At 44.3% G+C, this 18,817-nt stretch overlaps 1 protein-coding gene across 1 annotated transcript in view; it reads right to left on the bottom strand.

Annotated features, from left to right (window-relative positions):
- Nucleotides 1–18,817, bottom strand: part of LOC142586933 (uncharacterized) — an 81,146-nt gene that overhangs the window by 31,025 nt on the left and 31,304 nt on the right. Inside the window, exons 5-8 of the mRNA XM_075697808.1 lie at nucleotides 16,344–16,495; nucleotides 13,029–13,073; nucleotides 5,262–5,288; nucleotides 876–946 (exon numbers count right to left, since the gene is read on the bottom strand). Coding sequence (XP_075553923.1) covers nucleotides 876–946; nucleotides 5,262–5,288; nucleotides 13,029–13,073; nucleotides 16,344–16,495 — 295 coding nt within the window. The remainder of the gene's footprint in view (nucleotides 1–875; nucleotides 947–5,261; nucleotides 5,289–13,028; nucleotides 13,074–16,343; nucleotides 16,496–18,817) is intronic.

The following is an 18,817-nucleotide window of genomic DNA, read 5'->3' as shown; positions in this document are numbered from 1 at the left end:
TATCGCCGCCTTTTATTTGCTGCTGCGCTCCGCGTTGCTCTTTCATCCTTCGCTGTTATGCTCGACAGCTTGGTTACGCCAACGCCGACGCTCGCCGCAGGAACGGGTGCCTAAGAGCTGCGCTCTGAAAGAAATACGAAAAGCGACACACGCAACCACGTTCCCGGTTAGAGAAAACTCGAAATAAAAGCATAACAAGGGTTACCTACCGAAAAATTGTAACGGGTCTAGATGCCAAATTTCTCTCTCTCTCTCTCGTTACGTCATGTGGTGACGCAAGCCACGGCAGGGCAATAATGCGAGTCTTCGTGCCACAGTTGCCAAGCCTGCTGAGACAGTTGATGGCATTCCCATGGCCTCCACGATAGATTGCCATGAGGTGTGCAGTTGCAGGCTATGACGCCACTATTATGCTGCAACAGCTATTATGTCACACTGAAGTTACTATTATGGAGCACTGATATGCTACAAGTGCTCGGCATGTGATGTTTCATTGCCATCCTTGCAACACCTCACTCGTGTTTGTGCGATACTTAACATGATTGTAGAGCATAATGCGCTACCTTTTCTGTGATATTCGCAATATCATGCGAACGTAAATTTCACATCACATTTTTAAGGAATGATGATAGCCTCACTCTCGACGTCGTGTGCTGTCCTTGAAGCAACTAACCTCACAGCCTCGATTATACCATCGCTGCATCTCAGCAAGCTTTTCCTGCAACTATGCAGAACGCCTTGAAAGAAATAAAATGTAACTAGACAGCATTTTCATCACCTGCGAGGAAATCGCGTCTTTTAAAGATAATTTCGATCTCCTAACTGTTTGCATGTGGCAGAGTAGTCACAAAAATTCCGCGAAAATCGATTCTTACCCTGCAGGATCCTGAGGCGAAGTTCAGTTTCATCATTGTTCTTTACCACGTTGACTATTATGTCAGCGGTGCTGGAAGAGTTGTAATTTTTAATTGTTTATGCAGACTTTATAACCAGTAAATAGTAAAAATATCCGGTTTCGTTCCAACATCTCAGCTGGTGAGCTATAAAGGCTGATTTTTATAGCATAGGCAGATAAACAGTCACGATCAGCACTTGTTAGAAAGCTCTTAGGTAAGTGAAACTCACATAAACGAGGGTAGGCTTAGTCCTATATCATCCAATACCTGTGCATTGTGTTTTAAACGGTTCAAGTCGACTCATCGCCGACTGCTATACACTTGCTAATGGCATGTGAAACTTGTACGTACTTGGAGTGAGTAAAGAAAATATGCGTTGGTAGGCTTCAGAGGAAATTGTTTCACGCGGTTAGGAACCCTGACGAAAGTTCCTAATTTTGGCTACTGGCGCTGAGGAAATTATCGCAACAAAGAATTTCTTCAGCTGTTTAGTCATTTTCTAAATAGAAAATAGATCAATAAAATAGCACTGCGTGGGCACGTCCTTCCCCCTACGGGTGAAAGAACATGCTTTTAGAAGATCCTACAGAGCATCACCACTTTAAGAAAAGTTTTTAGTAATGAAACGTAGGATTGCCCAACAAAAGAAATACGTCAGTAAATCTTCACTGTTGGTAGCAACACCATCTAATTATACACTGCAAAAACTCGACGAACACCTACAAGTAGGAACCGAAAAAAATACTTGCGGATGCCACTGTTTCAGTGCACACAAGATCTCACAATAGTTCAATGCAACGCCTGTTTTTGATTAAGCATGCAGTTGTAAAAGCAAGTGTCAGTAAGCAAAAGTCAACTGTAACGTATCGCTACTACATGGCTGTTCGCAGGGATTGATCCTTCGCAGGCATACCTTTCCATAACTGCGCCAAATTCCTTCCTACCCTCTACCCGAAGCCTCGCGCGCGACGAAAGACGGCGCCTTTCCTGTCCCTTATCTCCGCTGTGTGTGGCAGATTGAGCCATCATCGTCGGCTCACCCTCGAACGCTTTCACTCGCACATACAGTATACGGCGTGCGGCGACGATTTTATCGCCCTTAGACTTAACAGGAACCTCAAGGTGACGCCGATAGCGACGACGCCATCAACGGCAGAAATGCGTCTGGAGTGTCCATATAATTGCTATCGCAATAAAATTCTATTTCTGCATTTGAGGTTTCTCTAAGCACAGTTTCATGTGGAATTCACTAGGCCATTAACTCCCTCCTTTGTTCTGTGTGATTCTTAGTGGCACGCCTTATTCCTGTATATATGAAGGAATTGAGGTGTTGTGGTGTAGAGCTTAGGATATCTGGCAGGCACATGTAAATTCAGTATTTTGCATCCAGCTCTATATTCCTGGTGTATTTCCATCAACTTTCAGAACAGAAATTTTAAATAAAATCCACGCAGAAGGCTTTTACTGCGGTACTCATGTTCGTGACATCTACAGGCTTGTCTAGCGAGTTTGAGAACGTTCGCAGACACTACTTGATTGCGCAAGTTGCTTATTTCGTTTGTGCCCATCACTCTTTGTCCTTCTATTCCCTTACCCCTTCCCCCGTTCAGAGAACCTATTCTGGACTGCATTTGGTTAAGCACCTTTGCTTACCTAAACATTCTTCGTGCTTTTTCTTTCTCCTGCACCGCGATATTTTGCAACCACAAATGACTTTAAAGGTTCTCTATGCTGCTGAACAAAGCATTACGCGACGATCGGTATGTAATATCCATGGTAACTATCGTTATTAAAACACAGTAATTAGGCTTTTATGTTATTGCTCTCTGATAGATGGTGAATGAGATGACTCATTTACAGCAAGCGACCTTCTTTTTAGTTTCTTAACTATGTAGCAACACTTTCTCTTTACGTTTTTACCGATCGTGTGTATGTCATTATACAAGAGTTAACACATCAACAACCGAACTCATTTGGAGAAAATAGTTCAACAGCATGTAGAACTAAGAGGACACGCTATATAGTTTCTAGTTTGCACGACTGATTAGCTATAAAACATGTTTGTCTCTATGTATAGCACATCCAGTTTCTGCATCAGAGTACATGAGAGATCAGAATATCTGTTCATGTAAAACATGATGATAGTGATAGTGTTGCTTATGGAAAGAGCCATCTCTATTGCATATCATCAGAAAAACAAAGACACCAAAGTTAACACAGTGGACATTACTTGTAATTACTAATTGAAATCAACAAATTATAAATAAATGAAATTAAAAGTGGATGAAAAAACAACTTGCCGCAGGCAGGGAACGATCCCACGTCTTCGCATTACGCGTGCGATGCTCTACCAATCTCTAGTGCATGATATTTGTACAATCACGACCGTTTTCCTTCCACGCCATCACAGCTTCAGGCGAAAACATAGGAGTGATTTTCATTATAGATAAGTCAGCAGAAATAAGTTTTTTTTTTTGGCGAATTCGCTATTTTGTAGGGCTTGCTCAACCAGTTTCAGGCTTCACTTGAGCACGTACCGAACCGAGACATATATTATTTTGGTTGCTGAATTCATTTAATGAAACTGTGGAGTATTTATGCAAACACTATCGCGTTGTAAAAGACTAGCGGTTTCCCAGCGGGTATGTGTCAAATGTGAATGAGGACGTATACTCTGCTCAAACTTTCTCAGCAGCTTTCATATTAACACCTCATCTATTATGCCCCCAAAGCATTTTCTGCATGTATTTATCAAGCCGAGAACTGATGGCACTTCCTTTCCACTTCCCTAATGTTCAAGAAACACTCCGTATTGTTAAGCAATTAGAGGAAGTGATTATATTCGCGCACTTCGAAGTGAACGCAGGATTATGATTGTCATACGTCATGCAAGAATAATTTGGGGAAACATGACATGTAATTTCGCCGACGATACTATAGAACATATATGCGATAGTTCGGCTTGAAGGAAGACGCAACCTATTCCTACTGTAGAAATTATTGATTCATTCGTGGAGCCTAACGTCACTAAGCAAGACTGGAGCTATGCGGTGTACCATACGGAAGTGCTCGGGGTTATTTTTAGCGCCTGCTGGTTTTTGAAGCGAAAAGCTTCACTATGCTAGTCAACACCGCGCTTAGCGCGAGCCGGCGTATGTCTGAATTGGCTCCGTAAGAGTGTTCGGAGTCGGCGCAGGCGGCCACTGCCGCGCGCTATGCGTCATCGTTTGACGTTCGCCGCAAGCGCGTGTTTATCGCGGAGGCCGACTATATGACCGCTTGCCAGAGAATAGGCGTGCGCATTCAACATGGAAGAAGAAGAGAGCGATACTACCGATACAGAGATCTGTGTTTATGGCTGTACAGAAATCGCAAGAGAATGTGCCCAACAGTGATGAATAAAGAAGTTTAATAATCCTGCATAACTTATAGTATATATCATTGACAAGCAATTTCCAAAACTGCACAAGGCACACGTATAGCATAACCATAAGCTAACCAAAGCATCTCCATAAGTGAAACCGTAAGCATAACCATAAGCTAAACCGTAAGCATATCCATAAGTTAAAACATAAGCATATCCATAAGTTAAACCGTAAGCATACGTAGGCTAAATCATAAAGCATAACCATAAGCTAAACCATAAGCATAACCATAGGCTAAATCATAAAGCATAATCATAAGCTAAACCATAAGCATCACCGAACCTTTTCGCTTCGAGATATCCAGGCTTAACCTTACCTAAGCCCCAGTCATTTTTTTTGCGTTCCCGTAGTAAAAATTCCGCGAGCGTTACAATACATGGGTCGAATTAAAATGGCGAGAGCCTTAGCTAGTATGAAACATACAACCTCCTGCGCAGAGGTAGAATGCCTAAGCAAGTGTTCCGTAGCATGACAGCGACAATGTTAACTTCTCTAGAAAGTGCTCAGCAATGACCTCGAGGCTTTTTTTCCCTCAAAAATAGCAACAGTTGCTTTCTTGAGAGCGTGCTGTCTAACAATTATATCAAGGTGTGTCCTTCCTCGTTCAGGTTCCGTCAACTGACACAGGCCCAAGAACACTGTAGAACATAGAGATGGTTGCAGGTGTCCAAGGAATGAGAAATTGATCTAAGGGAAAAGCAGAAGTGGACCGAAAGCACGCATATTTCCTAACGGGGGGATGTTGTCTTTTTCTTTCCGGTTTTTCGAATATTTCCCTGCTATGAAGAGTTCTCGACACCGATTTCTCCCCGTCTAGGGTGCAACACAGCTTCGGAACAACCTATTGAGTCCACCTAATTCCATCACTCATTAGAACTATCCGTATTTGTTTATATCTTTTTACCTAGGAGAGTATATGCTTCTTCGAAACAATACTTACGATTTTGTCACGACAGCCAAGCCAGGTCTAGAAATGAAATGGGACATCTTTTTATCAATTACGTCACAGTAATATATCTGCCTCGAATTTCATGTTTTTATTCGTCTCACAAATAAGGCAATGAATATTTAGTATATAGATGATGAAATAGATTGCAACGATGTTAATAAAAACAAAATTTCCGTTTGTGCACTTCTTGGAAAAATTCATTGCGTAATGTTATTTAGGAGTCACGAAAACTTTGTATAATCTACTATGTTTATGGTTTGTAGTAATTAATAGCAGGGTATTTAGGTAAAAGAATCGCACCAATTTCAATTTTATTTGTGGGCAGTGCCCCTGGCCTCAGAAAGGTGCATCTTATAGACACTTTTTGCGAAGTGATTCGGGTTTCTTGAGGACGTGATTACAACGGGACATATTCGACCAGTTTAAATTGACGTCTTTCGAACTCGCCAAGTTGTTTAACTAGGTATGCGTCATTATGAATGTGCAGCGCTCCAATTACGAAAACCCCTACATTTCTCCGATGATGAGCGGAGTCCAACCCACGTCACAAGCGTTCCTCAAGGGCGGTAACTCAACGCAGAAAATATCTTCACTAAAAGCACAGCTATATAAAGCTGGCGAAAAACAACTGTGTACTGAAATAAGTTATTTTTCTAGTAATACACTTTCACGGATCATAAAATTCTAAAAGAGAACTTGACAAACAGTCAAGTATTCAGTCTTTGCATATTATTTCTTACTACGGGTCATCGTAAGAGACTGGTGTCAAGATTTTCTTTTGATGTGCACAAACGAAACAGGTGAGGTAAAGAAAACATGGCGGGGAACTTCGTCATTTGAGAGCGCACATTCCGTTTAGCAAATCTGCTAGCAAATAATATGTGCAATTGTTCACTGGCGAGGTACCAGAGCAATAAAAAAGTACCATACTAATGAAATATTTCACTTCCGACAATGTGCGCTGCAGCATACGAAAGCCCAGGGCCACGAAAAGGAAATTGTTGCCTCTCCCGTAATCGAGAGTAGATGTACGCGTGAAATGGCCACCGGCAAAGCAGATTGGTTGGAGACGATACTAGTCACAATCTTATAATCTATGTAGTGAATATGCGCAACGGTGCACCCCACCATACCACACCGCCCCACACCGTAGCCACACCATACCGCGCACCGGTCCATATGGACGCTACCCATCTGCAAGAAGACCGGCTGAAGGCGCAACGACACGCAGCGAAAGAGGCCAGGGAGACACATCGCACTGGCCAGGTAGGTGAACAAAAGCTCCTGAAGGAAGCGCCACGTAGCGTGGCGCCATCTGTCGAGACGACGTAATACACGCGCCGCGTAGCTCGCGAGCCGCTGGAGTTCAGTGCTCGGCGCCAAAAGATGACAACGAAGTGTATGGTGCGTTGTATGTGTCTTCTTTAATGTTGTTAATAAAAAATACAAATAAAACTTCAGCGTACTAGAAGTTACCGCTTGAGTGGTCTTGCTAACAAACGGTAAGATCTCGGAAGCAATACTTTTTGTAGCTTCTTTGGGCAGTAACTAGCGCATGTAATGTAGTCCTTTACAAAGGGTTGAGGGCCAGAGACCACATTTTCTGAAGCTTTGACTGTTTGGCTGGATGATCTCGTTTTGTTCTCGCAAGTTGTCCGGATAACGGCACTGGCTTTTGGATCAAGGTCACTTGAACGTCAGCAAAAACGGGTGCTAAAAGGATAATATTCTTAAAAACGTCATTGAATTAAAAAATATGGGTCCTCCTTCACAGATCTGCCCATGCGCTAGCGTGCTTCTCAAAACTAGGTGTGGGCTGTAGGCTGAATGCGTCCTTATAGTAAAGCACAAGATGCCCCAAAAAAAATAAAAGTTAAGCATTTGAATCATCTGCTTTTTTGATGGCAGCAAATATGAGCACTGTAACGAATAAATGCACCGGACACCTCACAAAAAGGAAGTAGGAAGGAGAGGAAGTCGGATACCAAACAGGGCGTTCCGTGACACAGCCTTTATCTCTTTTAGCAATCTTGCTTTACCCAACGCCAGATCTGAGTAATGTGCGGTGTCTTATTTAGAATATATTGCTACGGGCGGCGATCCTGTGGTCGGTGTTTGGACGATGATGTTGACGACGGTGTGCTTATTTGGTGTACACCTGCTAGCCCTGCCATTGCTGCAGCGTTATTTGCCTTCCCTTGCAAATATATCATCTGTACATAGAGTCTCGCCATAACATTCTAAAACAAGACTACGGAAAAAGCTGCTATCTACTGCCTCGCCAAAATTCTATGGAGCACGGCTACTGTACGCTTAGGAGTGCATATTCGTTGTCTCACCTCCACCACTCATTTCACATATTTATTTAAAATGCGTTTTTGTAGGTGGCTTGCTCGCTATTACCTGTGTTTTATTAGTGGGGCCAATGTACGTAGTGTACAAGGTAAAATTGTGTTTTTACATCAAGCACCTTAAAATATGACTCACTGTCGGCTCCAAATACCGACGACCAAGAAAACATATTCCTAAGGTGTTCTGAAGGCTCGCGAAAGGGCAGCTAGAATGAGTCAGTAACGGCCAATGGTACCACGCATCGTAACTAGCCGGCTGCACCGGCGTAGCACGGCACGGTATTGCAAAGATGTCGAGATGATGATATGGAGCTTGACAACTGCAGGTTCGCGGTACCGCGTTGTTATGTTCAGAGATCACTGCGCTCGGTCATAATTGCCTAATGGTACTCTTTCAAAGCTATTCTTTTTCCAGCTTCGTTAGCATTCCAACCAGCGCTTCACCTCCGTTTTTACAGGGATCAACCGATCCTGAGCGGGGGATGAAAAGAAAGGAATATAATCGAGCGAAAGTGAGAGATGAGAAATTTTTAAAAAAGCAGGGTTGATAACCAGAAAAGCGCCTAGTTGGCTACCCTGCGATATGGAAGGGAGAGAGAAGAATAGAAAGATGAAGGACAAATAGATGAAAGACAGGCTGAATGGGTCCACGTGCGGTGATGGTGTTAGGCAGCCAAAGGAATCCACATAGTGCAGTTATCCTCAACGAACACAAAAGTGGCTTCCCTGCCTTGCGGGTCAAACAGTAATGGATGCGGTGCTCGAGTAGAAGGTCAACGGCCGATCTTCCAATCGCTGCAGTGCATCTGAGATTGCAATTCCGAGACAGTGGCACTCTAAATGATCTACGTTCTGTTCGCAGCCGCGCGTACTGCACCCAGCACTGCAGGTACCTTTGATTAGTGTTGCATAAAATACAGTAAAACGTTTCAGTACGTTTTTAAGCGCTCATTTCGCGTATATAGAGGGTGTAGTAAATGTAGCAGAATAGAATAAGTAGGGGGGTTTATTTCAAACACGGGTACCCAGCCTTGTGTATTACGTCGCTACGCGCAGTTCTTTGAAGTATACCGTAGTACATAGTGCATAGGAACACAACACACAGATTTGCATAGTGCTCCTGAGGCCGTGCCTCTTAGAGTTGTTAACGAGCAGTCTAACCTCAAGCGCAATATTTTGATGAATAAATAATAGCAACGTTCCCATTTCCATAAATTCAGGAAGCATCGTAAGCATCACAATTTTACTGTGGTGTAGACATTAGTGCCGTGGTTTTAAGGCGCAACCGTGGTAGAGAAACGGAAAGGCGATATAAGCATGCGTGGCCATGATACGCACACGACAAACTGCCTTACAATATTTAGACTTGAGGGGAAGCTTCGTTAACAAACTATAACACGGCAATGAGCACTCGAATACGACGAGAGAAATAATTGAGACGTGGAAAATTCCCTTGAAATAAATCTGGTTTGCGAGACAAATGCTTGTATGTATTGAATCTCTTAAAAGATGAGGGGGGAAATATGCGCTCACCGAAAGGGCATCGTCCGCACGAGACCACCGCCAGGCTCCTTACGGGGATGTGGAGAGCTTCGCGGCCGGAGCGGACGATGCCCTCTCGGTGCCATCCATGCAGTATAACCGAGCTCAGATTGGTCCACCTTGACTGATCAAATAGGGCGCCACTGTAGGTTAAATGAGGCGTACAACTCCTGCGGGACCCGCCGTGGTTGCTCAGTGGTCATGGTGTTAGACTGCTGAGCACGAGGTCGCGGGATCGGACCCCGGCCACGGCGGCCGCATTTCGATGGGGGCGAAATGTGAAAACACCCGTGTACTTAGAATTAGGTGCACGTTAAAGAACCCCAGGTGGTCGAAATTTTCGGAGTCCTCCACTACAGCGTGCATAATCAGAAAGTGGTTTTTCTCACGCAAAACACCATAATTCAAATTTTAATTTAACTCCTGCGGGGACGGTAGAGTATCCGTCTCCAGTGCAAGGGGACCGTGATTCAAATCCCGGTGCCGCGCAATTCTCCTCCGGGAAATACAAAAAAGAAAGAAAAAGAAACCGTGTGTTGAGAAATTACACAAACAGGCCTGGAGTGCGGCCTGATCCCGGTGACCAGAACCGGTAACGCACTCTCTCACCAGAGCAGGATTGGCCACCCTGGTGCAGTACTTGGCCACAACCTCCTATATGAATACAACAATCAAACCCCGGCCCTCAGTCCCCAGCAGCCGCGAAGCAACTGACCACGGCGGCGGTCAGATCTGTAACGCTGCAGAGGGTGCTAAGAATACCTGGCTCCGGACAGGCCGCCATTGGAATCTGAACCTGGCAACGTTTAACGTTAGAACGCTATCTAGTGAGGCGAGTCTAGCAGTATTATTGGAGGAATTAGAGGGTAGTAAATGGGATATAATAGGGCTCAGTGAGGTTAGGAGGACAAAAGAAGCATATACAGTGCTAAAAAGCGGGCATGTACTGTGTTACCGGGGCTTAGCGGAGAGGCGAGAACTAGGAGTCGGATTCCTGATTAATAAGGAAATAGCTGGTAACATACAGGAATTCTATAGCATTAACGAGAGGGTGGCAGGTCTTGTTGTGAAACTTAATAAGATGTACAAATTGAAGGTGGTACAAGTCTATGCCCCTACATGCAGTCATGATGACCAGGAAGTCGAAAGCTTTTATGAAGACGTGGAATCGGCGATGGGTAAAGTCAAAACAAAATACACTATACTGATGGGCGACTTCAATGCCAGGGTAGGCAAGAAGCAGGCTGGAGACAAGTCAGTGGGGGAATATGGCATAGGCTCTAGGAATAGCAGAGGAGAATTATTGGTAGAGTTTGCAGAACAGAATAATATGCGGATAATGAACACCTTTTTCCGCAAGCGGGTTAGTCGAAAGTGGACGTGGAGGAGCCCGAATGGTGAGACTAGAAATGAAATCGACTTCATACTCTGCGCGAACCCTGGCATCATACAAGATGTAGACGTACTCGGCAAGGTACGCTGCAGTGACCATAGGATGGTAAGAACTCGAATTAGCCTAGACTTGAGGAGGGAACGGAAGAAACTGGTACACAAGAAGCCAATCAATGAGTTAGCGGTAAGAGGGAAACTAGAGGAATTCCGGATCAAGCTACAGAACAGGTATTCGGCTTTAACTCAGGAAGAGGACCTTAGTGTTGAAGCAATGAACGACTATCTCATGGGAACCATTAAGGAGTGCGCAATAGAAGTCGGTGGTAACTCCGTTAGACAGGAAACCAGTAAGCTATCGCAGGAGACGAAAGATCTGATCAAGAAACGCCAATGTATGAAAGCCTCTAACCCTACAGCTAGAATAGAACTGGCAGAACTTTCTAAGTTAATCAACAAGCGTAAGACAGCGGACATCAGGAACTATAATATGGATAGAATTGAACAGGCTCTCAGGAACGGAGGAAGCCTAAAAACAGTGAAGAAGAAACTAGGAATAGGCAAGAATCAGATGTGTGCGTTAAGAGACAAAGCCGGCAATATCGTTACTAATATGGATGAGATAGTTCAAGTGGCTGAGGAGTTCTATAGGGATTTATACAGTACCAGTGGCACCCACGACGATAGTGGAAGAGAGAATAGCCTAGAGGAATTCGAAATCCCACAGGTAACGCCAGAAGAAGTAAAGAAAGCCTTAGGAGCTATGCAAAGGGGGAAGGCAGCCGGGGAGGATCAGGTAACAGCAGATTTGTTGAAGGATGGTGGTCAGATTGTTCTAGAGAAACTGGCCACCCTGTATACGCAATGCCTCATAACCTCGAGCGTACCGGAATCTTGGAAGAACGCTAACATAATCCTAATCCATAAGAAAGGGGACGCCAAAGACTTGAAAAATTATAGACCGATCAGCTTACTGTCCGTTGCCTACAAAGTATTTACTAAGGTAATCGCAAATAGAATCAGGAACACCTTAGACTTCTGTCAACCAAAGGACCAGGCAGGATTCCGTAAAGGCTACTCAACAATAGACCATATTCACACTATCAATCAAGTGATAGAGAAATGTGCAGAATATAACCAACCCTTATATATAGCTTTCATTGATTACGAGAAAGCGTTTGATTCAGTCGAAACCTCAGCAGTCATGGAGGCATTACGGAATCAGGGTGTAGATGAGCCATATGTAAAGATACTGGAAGATATCTATAGCGGCTCCACAGCCACCGTAGTCCTCCACAAAGAAAGCAACAAAATCCCTATAAAGAAAGGCGTCAGACAGGGAGATACGATATCTCCAATACTATTCACAGCATGTTTACAGGAGGTATTCAGAGGCCTGGAGTGGGAAGAATTGGGGATAAAAGTTGATGGAGAATACCTTAGCAACTTGCGATTCGCTGATGATATTGCCTTGCTTAGTAACTCAGGAGACCAATTGCAATGCATGCTCACTGACCTGGAGAGGCAAAGCAGAAGGGTGGGTCTGAAAATTAATCTGCAGAAAACTAAAGTAATGTTTAGCAGGCTCGGAAGAGAACAGCAGTTTACGATAGGTAGCGAAGCACTGGAAGGAGTAAGGGACTACATCTACTTAGGGCAGGTAGTGACCACGGATCCGGATCATGAGACTGAAATAACCAGAAGAATAAGAATGGGCCGGGGTGCGTTTGGGAGGCATTCTCAAATCATGAACAGCAGGTTGCCACTATCGCTCAAAAGGAAAGTGTATAACAGCTGTGTGTTACCAGTACTCACATATGGGGCAGAAACCTGGAGACTTACGAAAAGGGTTCTGCTGAAATTGAGGACGACGCAACGAGCTATGGAAAGAAGAATGATGGGTGTGACGTTAAGGGATAAGAAAAGAGCAGATTGGGTGAGGCAACAAACGCGGGTAAACGACATCTTAGTTGAAATCAAGAAAAAGAAATGGGCATGGGCCGGACATGTAATGAGGAGGGAAGATAACCGATGGTCACTAAGGGTTACGGACTGGATTCCAAGGGAAGGGATGCGTAGCAGGGGGCGGCAGAAAGTTAGGTGGGCGGATGACATTAAGACGTTTGCAGGGACAACATGGCCACAATTAGTACATGACCGGGGTAGTTGGAGAAGTATGGGAGAGGCCTTTGCCCTGCAGTGGGCGTAACTAGGCTGATGATGATGATGATGATGATGATGAGACATTAGTAGAGGCGGTCGAGCTGTCTGAAACATCAAGTTTACGACTAGAGAACTTGTAGTGTGGAATATGGCCCGTGAAAGACAAAATGTGAAATTTCGCAATAAACATGGCTTCCACTGCATTTATTACTCTACCGAGAACTAAGTATCAGCATCAGCGCGTCTTTTAATTGATTCATAGTGCTGATAAGACGCTTTAGGTAAGTAACCGATGATGAGCGTATTTTCTTACCTTGCCACAATGTTTTCATCTGTTAGCGGGCTATGAGAATCGGCTCTTGAAGAAACGAAAAAGAAAGAGCGGCACTCGTAAATAAGGCGTGAGTATATAATATTCAATGTCCATTAAATGCAGCAAATGTGTTCCTTCTGTCTTGTATCTGACTGCAGTTCTCTTCAGGCGAGCGGCAACATGCATGTACCCTTTGTTTAGTTTTTCTAATTCTGCATACTTTTCTATACAAACCCTCGATCATACAGGCACTTTGAAGGTCATCGAGTTGCGATGTAATGATAGGTAAAAGCCATAAACGCTTACAAGTATCTCAATGAGGAATTTAACAATTCATTGTGTGAACGTGTTTTCAGAAAGCAACGTAGCCAGCAAATGACAACGTTAGTGCTACGCGGCATCAATGGTCGGCAAATCTGACCTCAGCGGTATACGCGTTCCGTCATTTGTGCACGTGTCAAAGTATACTTGAAAGCAGTTCACAAATGTGCGTCACTATAACCACGACTCGTGCAAGATCATTGACAATGCGGACTGGTTCGAATCGGCAACTACCTTTGCGAAATTCGGCATAGAGAAAGTGCGTTTTGTGAAATATGGATCAATTGATAACATCGATAGTAGAGGCACAACTGTAATCTAAAAATAAAACGAAGTGCGTGTGGCAATGGGCAACTTTGTTTGATTGCTGCAAAATCAAATCCTGCCAATTCCAAGATTTCGCGCATACTACCTCTGGAATACAAATTTTGCTGTCTTCTACTTTGTGAGGTATCTGTGGAACACAAGCACACAAAACACACATTGACGTTTCCTTTACATTAGCAATTTTCCCTATGGGCGAATAGTTACTCCATCTTCGTCTTCGTCATTTTAAAACGTTGAAGCCTGCACGCAATCGTAATGATTTGAAGAGAATATTATGTACCTTGTGAAACGACGACATGTCACCATACGACTGAGTCCTATATCACCCTAAACTGCATTTCTCATCACTTCGGACCCGTTCTGTAATACCAGCCTTGCAAAAAGTATGATCGTGTTGTACGACGCGATGGCAGCCTGCGTTGGCCGAAGTTACCTAAGCTCATTGAACAAGGCGAACATTGTGGCCGCTGCAGCACTTAACCTGATCACACACGCGTTAGTTCGCTGCTCGTGCCTCAAGCCGGTGAATAGTAATATCGGGTAGCCGTATTGAACGGTGGTATCACTGATGTTAACTAGCGATATGCATGAAATGACACGCCAAACTGCACTTCCCTCTAACTTCAACGAGAATAAAAGCTGTCTGCGTTGGCTCTCTTTGCGTTCTTCCGCGTTTCTACCTCCTTATGCCAAGGTTATTATTGTTCAGTCACTCGTTCTGCAGTCTATAGGTGCGGAAAGCTGGCGTTCTTGGTTAATCATGACTATAGGTACAGTGCAAAGTAGACAGCATGTGCTAAAGAAGACACACAAGACGTTGACTCTGAGCAATTTTTATTGTGAAAAACGACGCGCAGCCTATATATCACCATGGTTGCACCAGATACCCCAGTCAGGAACTGTTTCACAACGAAGCCATTCGACAAGCACCTGCAGAACTTCACATGGCAAATCACGTCTGCGGATAATTTATACGCAAGACGTTTACCTCTGTAGCTGAAAACGCTGTCGACGGCATTTTCCCTGTGCTTTGCTCACAACAGTCCACGTAATATACAGGGGGAGCATTTGCGCCATCTACAGTGTATGGCTAATCATACTTCGAGAGCGCGTTTAACATTGTCGTCATGCTGCTTTAATCTATCCTTAGCAGGGCGGCCCGTCTGACCGATATAGAACTTATCACACGTGAGAGGAATGTTATACATGACATTTTCTATGCTATCAGTATATCTCGTTTTGTGCTTCTTTCGGCATTTATTCTCCAGGTTCATTGCATTGGATGGCCTCGTGAAACGGAAAATACTGCTCACTTTTGCAGGAGTAGAAAACAGCATCATTACGTGCGACTGTTGCGCGAGTCTCTTCAAATTATGCGACATTTTGTACATATGAGTAATGACCGCAACTTCTTTTCGTTTTGCCTTTTGCAGCTTGTTCATTTTAGGCAGTAAATACTCGAAACTTCTGGCGCATGCTTTCGGCTACAAACACTACTATGTGTTCAGGGTATCCAGCGGCACCGAGGCGTTCTCCTTGTTGCGCTAGCACTTCTGACATTTTATGTACACAAGACCTATCGAGTGTGTTGCTTGACTGAGGCCTACTATACCGCGATTCACCACTTTAGAGGGGGATGAGCTAAATAGGAGGAGCAAGCGTTCTGGTTGAGCATCCACGTGACTGCCACTGCGTATTGTGTCCAGTGCATACAGCAGAACGGACAATAAACTTCAAGCCACAAACGGTCAGGGTTCACCTTGGCTCTCATCTCCTGTGTCATCGAGGTACGACGCCTATAATGGCCCTCCTATTTACGAAAACTTCGCTGTGCACCTGACTGCCACCATGGTGCTGTTTTTAATGCGTAGCGGCCGTGGCTTTCGCATGCTGAGTCAGGTAAACATCTTTATTTCACGTGTCGCGGGACATCATCCAATGGCCTTCCATGCAACGCTAAACCTTGCTATCGCTTTCAATGCTTCATTCTTCCGGTTAATTTGCACTTTTTTTCGAAAGGTTCGAGTTCGGTATGTTGTTTCCTCATAAGTTCGTCTTATTAGATACAGGCGTCGACGACGGGGGCGGAAATGCGCCTTGTGATTCCATATAACTGCTGTCACAGTTAAATGAATGCGGCGAGTGTACCAAAGCTTTGTGTTTTCATGTTATAGAATGCAGTGCAGCCCGAATTTCAACCAAGTAATTTTTAATATAAGCGTGTTTTCGCGGCTATTAACAGGAGCAAATCAGCGCCAGCATAAAGCGACCACGATGGTACTGTATAACGTCTTGTGTTTTTGTTTGCTATAGCTAGTCGATGAAGTTCTATTGCCTTTTTTCAGACATGCGGTGATATTTTTTTATCTCGAAACGTTAAATAGTTTTATCCCTGTAATTGTCTACATCAGGACCAAATTGGTGCAGTCTGAGTTAATTTTGATACTTGTACTTTTTTTAAATGTAACTGTGTCGCCAATTTCATCGCTGAAACATCACACATAGACATTGATTTTAGAGCATTGTGTGCAACATTGATTGCATATGGCCGTCACGTCATCGCATTTCTAAGCCTTCTCCTAATCTAATAAGGGTTGTCGAAATTTCATTTTTCTTGTTCTTGCAAAGGATAGTTTCATACGTAAATTTACAATCTAATATACTTACTCAGGATTGCCGGCAATGTGGCATCCTACAGTTAGGACGAATTCGTTGCTCATGGTTTCACGAAATACTGACTCCATGCAGTGACACTCCGATTTTAACCATGCGGCCTGTGAAATTTTTAGTAAGACAATCTTTCTCCTGCTCATAATCAACTGTGAAGAAAAAGCAGGGTGTGTATGTTAATAATGAAATGTCAGCAAATTTAAAAACACAATAAAAATGTGGTGTGGTCGAAAGCAACATTATAAGCTCAATAATTTTGTACTTGTGGCCTTTTCCCTCAGCGGAAAACATTGCTCAGAAATTATTAGTACAGACTCAAGTGTTGTTTGCGGAAGTTGTTTCCCTAGTAAACTGCGCTAAACATGATTACACAGCGATATTTAAGAGGTCTTTAATATGTTCCTTCCCATATATGTTTCTTAATTTTTGATTCCCTCTATTCGTCATTGCATTACCATTGATTTAATAGTACCTTACTTGAAGTAAAGCCCCTTAAATAAAGTGCAGTGAAATATAAAACATCACTGACTGGGGCCCCGAAATATCATCAGCATTCATTTATACCCCATAGGCTGCAAGAAGCATCAACCGCATCCACATGAGAAAAAGTTCAAAGTGGTAGGAATCGTACACTTATAGAAAGCACCATCGTCAAAGCTCGAATTTCGTGCTTCGTTAGAATCTACTGAATATACAAAAAATGTCAATTCTGAAAATATGCATCTAAGTTTTCATGTTTCAACTAAAGCCATGGTAGATGTCTTCCTTGGTAAAAATATGAATAATATATTTGACCCGCCGTGGCTCCTCGGTGTCTTTGGCGTTGCACTCATGAGCACGCGGTCGCGGGATCAAATGAGGGCGAAATGCGAAAACATCCATGTGCTCAGTTTTAGGTGCACGTTAAAGAAGCCCAGGAGCTGAAAATTGGTGAGGACTTCCCCACGATGGCGTTCCGCATAATCACATCTGTTTTGGCACGTAAAACCCCGTAATTTAATTTAGTAACGTAGTTATATCAAACCGTAATTGTTACAGATAAAATTGCAGAGGACTTGTGAGACCTACCACAATCGAAGTAAAATTTCCAGCCAAACTGCTGTTCTCGCGCTTTCTAGGAACATTATACTATAGTTGAATAATACCGCAGAGTACATATTGCCTGAAACTCACTTGTACAATAACCTTCTCTACATTCACATATTACAGTCACTGCTGCATAGAGCTACCCACGACAGCTGGAAAATATTGACACGTGTACTTATCTTTATCGGGCGACCACGTTTCGTCGCCTAACAAATATAATCGCACAGCGCGGGTCGCGCCTGCATGTATCCGAAGTTTCCGGAAAGTTATCGATGCTTCTACCCGGCTGTCTGTAGTCGCCGAACCTTGTGCTATCTGGTTTCATCGCGTGACGCGAATGGTGTAGAACTCTGTGGAAGGCACGCGGGTCCGACCAATAAGTCTGGAACATTCGACGACTGCTGTATAAAAGCCGACGCACTTGACCCGCTGATCAGATTTCCGACGATCGCCGACCGTGTTCGCCGCTATCGTTGTGCTATAAGTGTAGCCTGTTTTTGTGGGCACAGGGTCGCCCAATAAAAGCTAGTTTTGTATTCCACCGTATTGCTGCTTTCTTCACCGTCACTACCACGTGACATCTGGTGGAGGTGCGGGGTATACGTCCTTCTTCGTGATCTTGTTCAGACGACGATAATCGACGCAGAAACGTAGGGCTCTGTCCTTTTTCTCCACCAGGACAACAGGGGATGCCCACGGGCTTTTCGACGGCTGGATGATGTGGTCGCGCAGCATTTCGTCGACTTGTTCTCTTATAGCTTTACGTTCTCGAGGCGAAACTCGGTAAGGGCTCTGGCGGAGTGGTCGAGCGCAGTGTTCGTTTATCATGCGATGCTTTGAAACTGGTGTTTGTCGAATCCTCGATGACGTCGAAAAGCAGCCATCGTATCGTCGGAGCAGACTTCTCAGCTGCTGTTGCTTAATCACGGGCAGACTTGGAATAATGTCGTAGTCTGGTTCGGGAACCATGATCGTCGGGGTAGATGCGGCGGAATCCGAGAGGACAAACTCGTTACTGGTTTCCAGAATTTCCTCGATGTACGCGATCGTCGTGCCCTTGTTGATGTGTTTGAACTCCCCGCTGAAGTTTGTCAGCAACACTTCGGTTTTCCCTCCATGCAGTCGAGCGATCCCTCTTGCGACGCAAATTTCACGGTCTAGCAGTAGACGTTGGTCGCCTTCGATGACGCCTTCTACGTCAGCGGGTGTTTTGGTACCGACCGAAATAAGAATGCTGGAGCGAAGCGGGATGCTCACTTGATCTTCGAGCACACTCAAGGCGTGGTGATACCCGCCGTGGTTGCTCAGTGGCTATGGTGTTGGGCTGCTGAGCGCGAGGTCGCGGGGTCGAATCCCGGCCACGGCGGCCGCATTTCGATGGGGGC

Source organism: Dermacentor variabilis, chromosome 7 (assembly GCF_050947875.1).
Source record: "Dermacentor variabilis isolate Ectoservices chromosome 7, ASM5094787v1, whole genome shotgun sequence".
Lineage (NCBI taxonomy): Eukaryota > Metazoa > Arthropoda > Arachnida > Ixodida > Ixodidae > Dermacentor > Dermacentor variabilis.
Note: the sequence above shows the minus strand (reverse complement) of the source record. Positions and strands in the feature narration are given on the sequence as shown.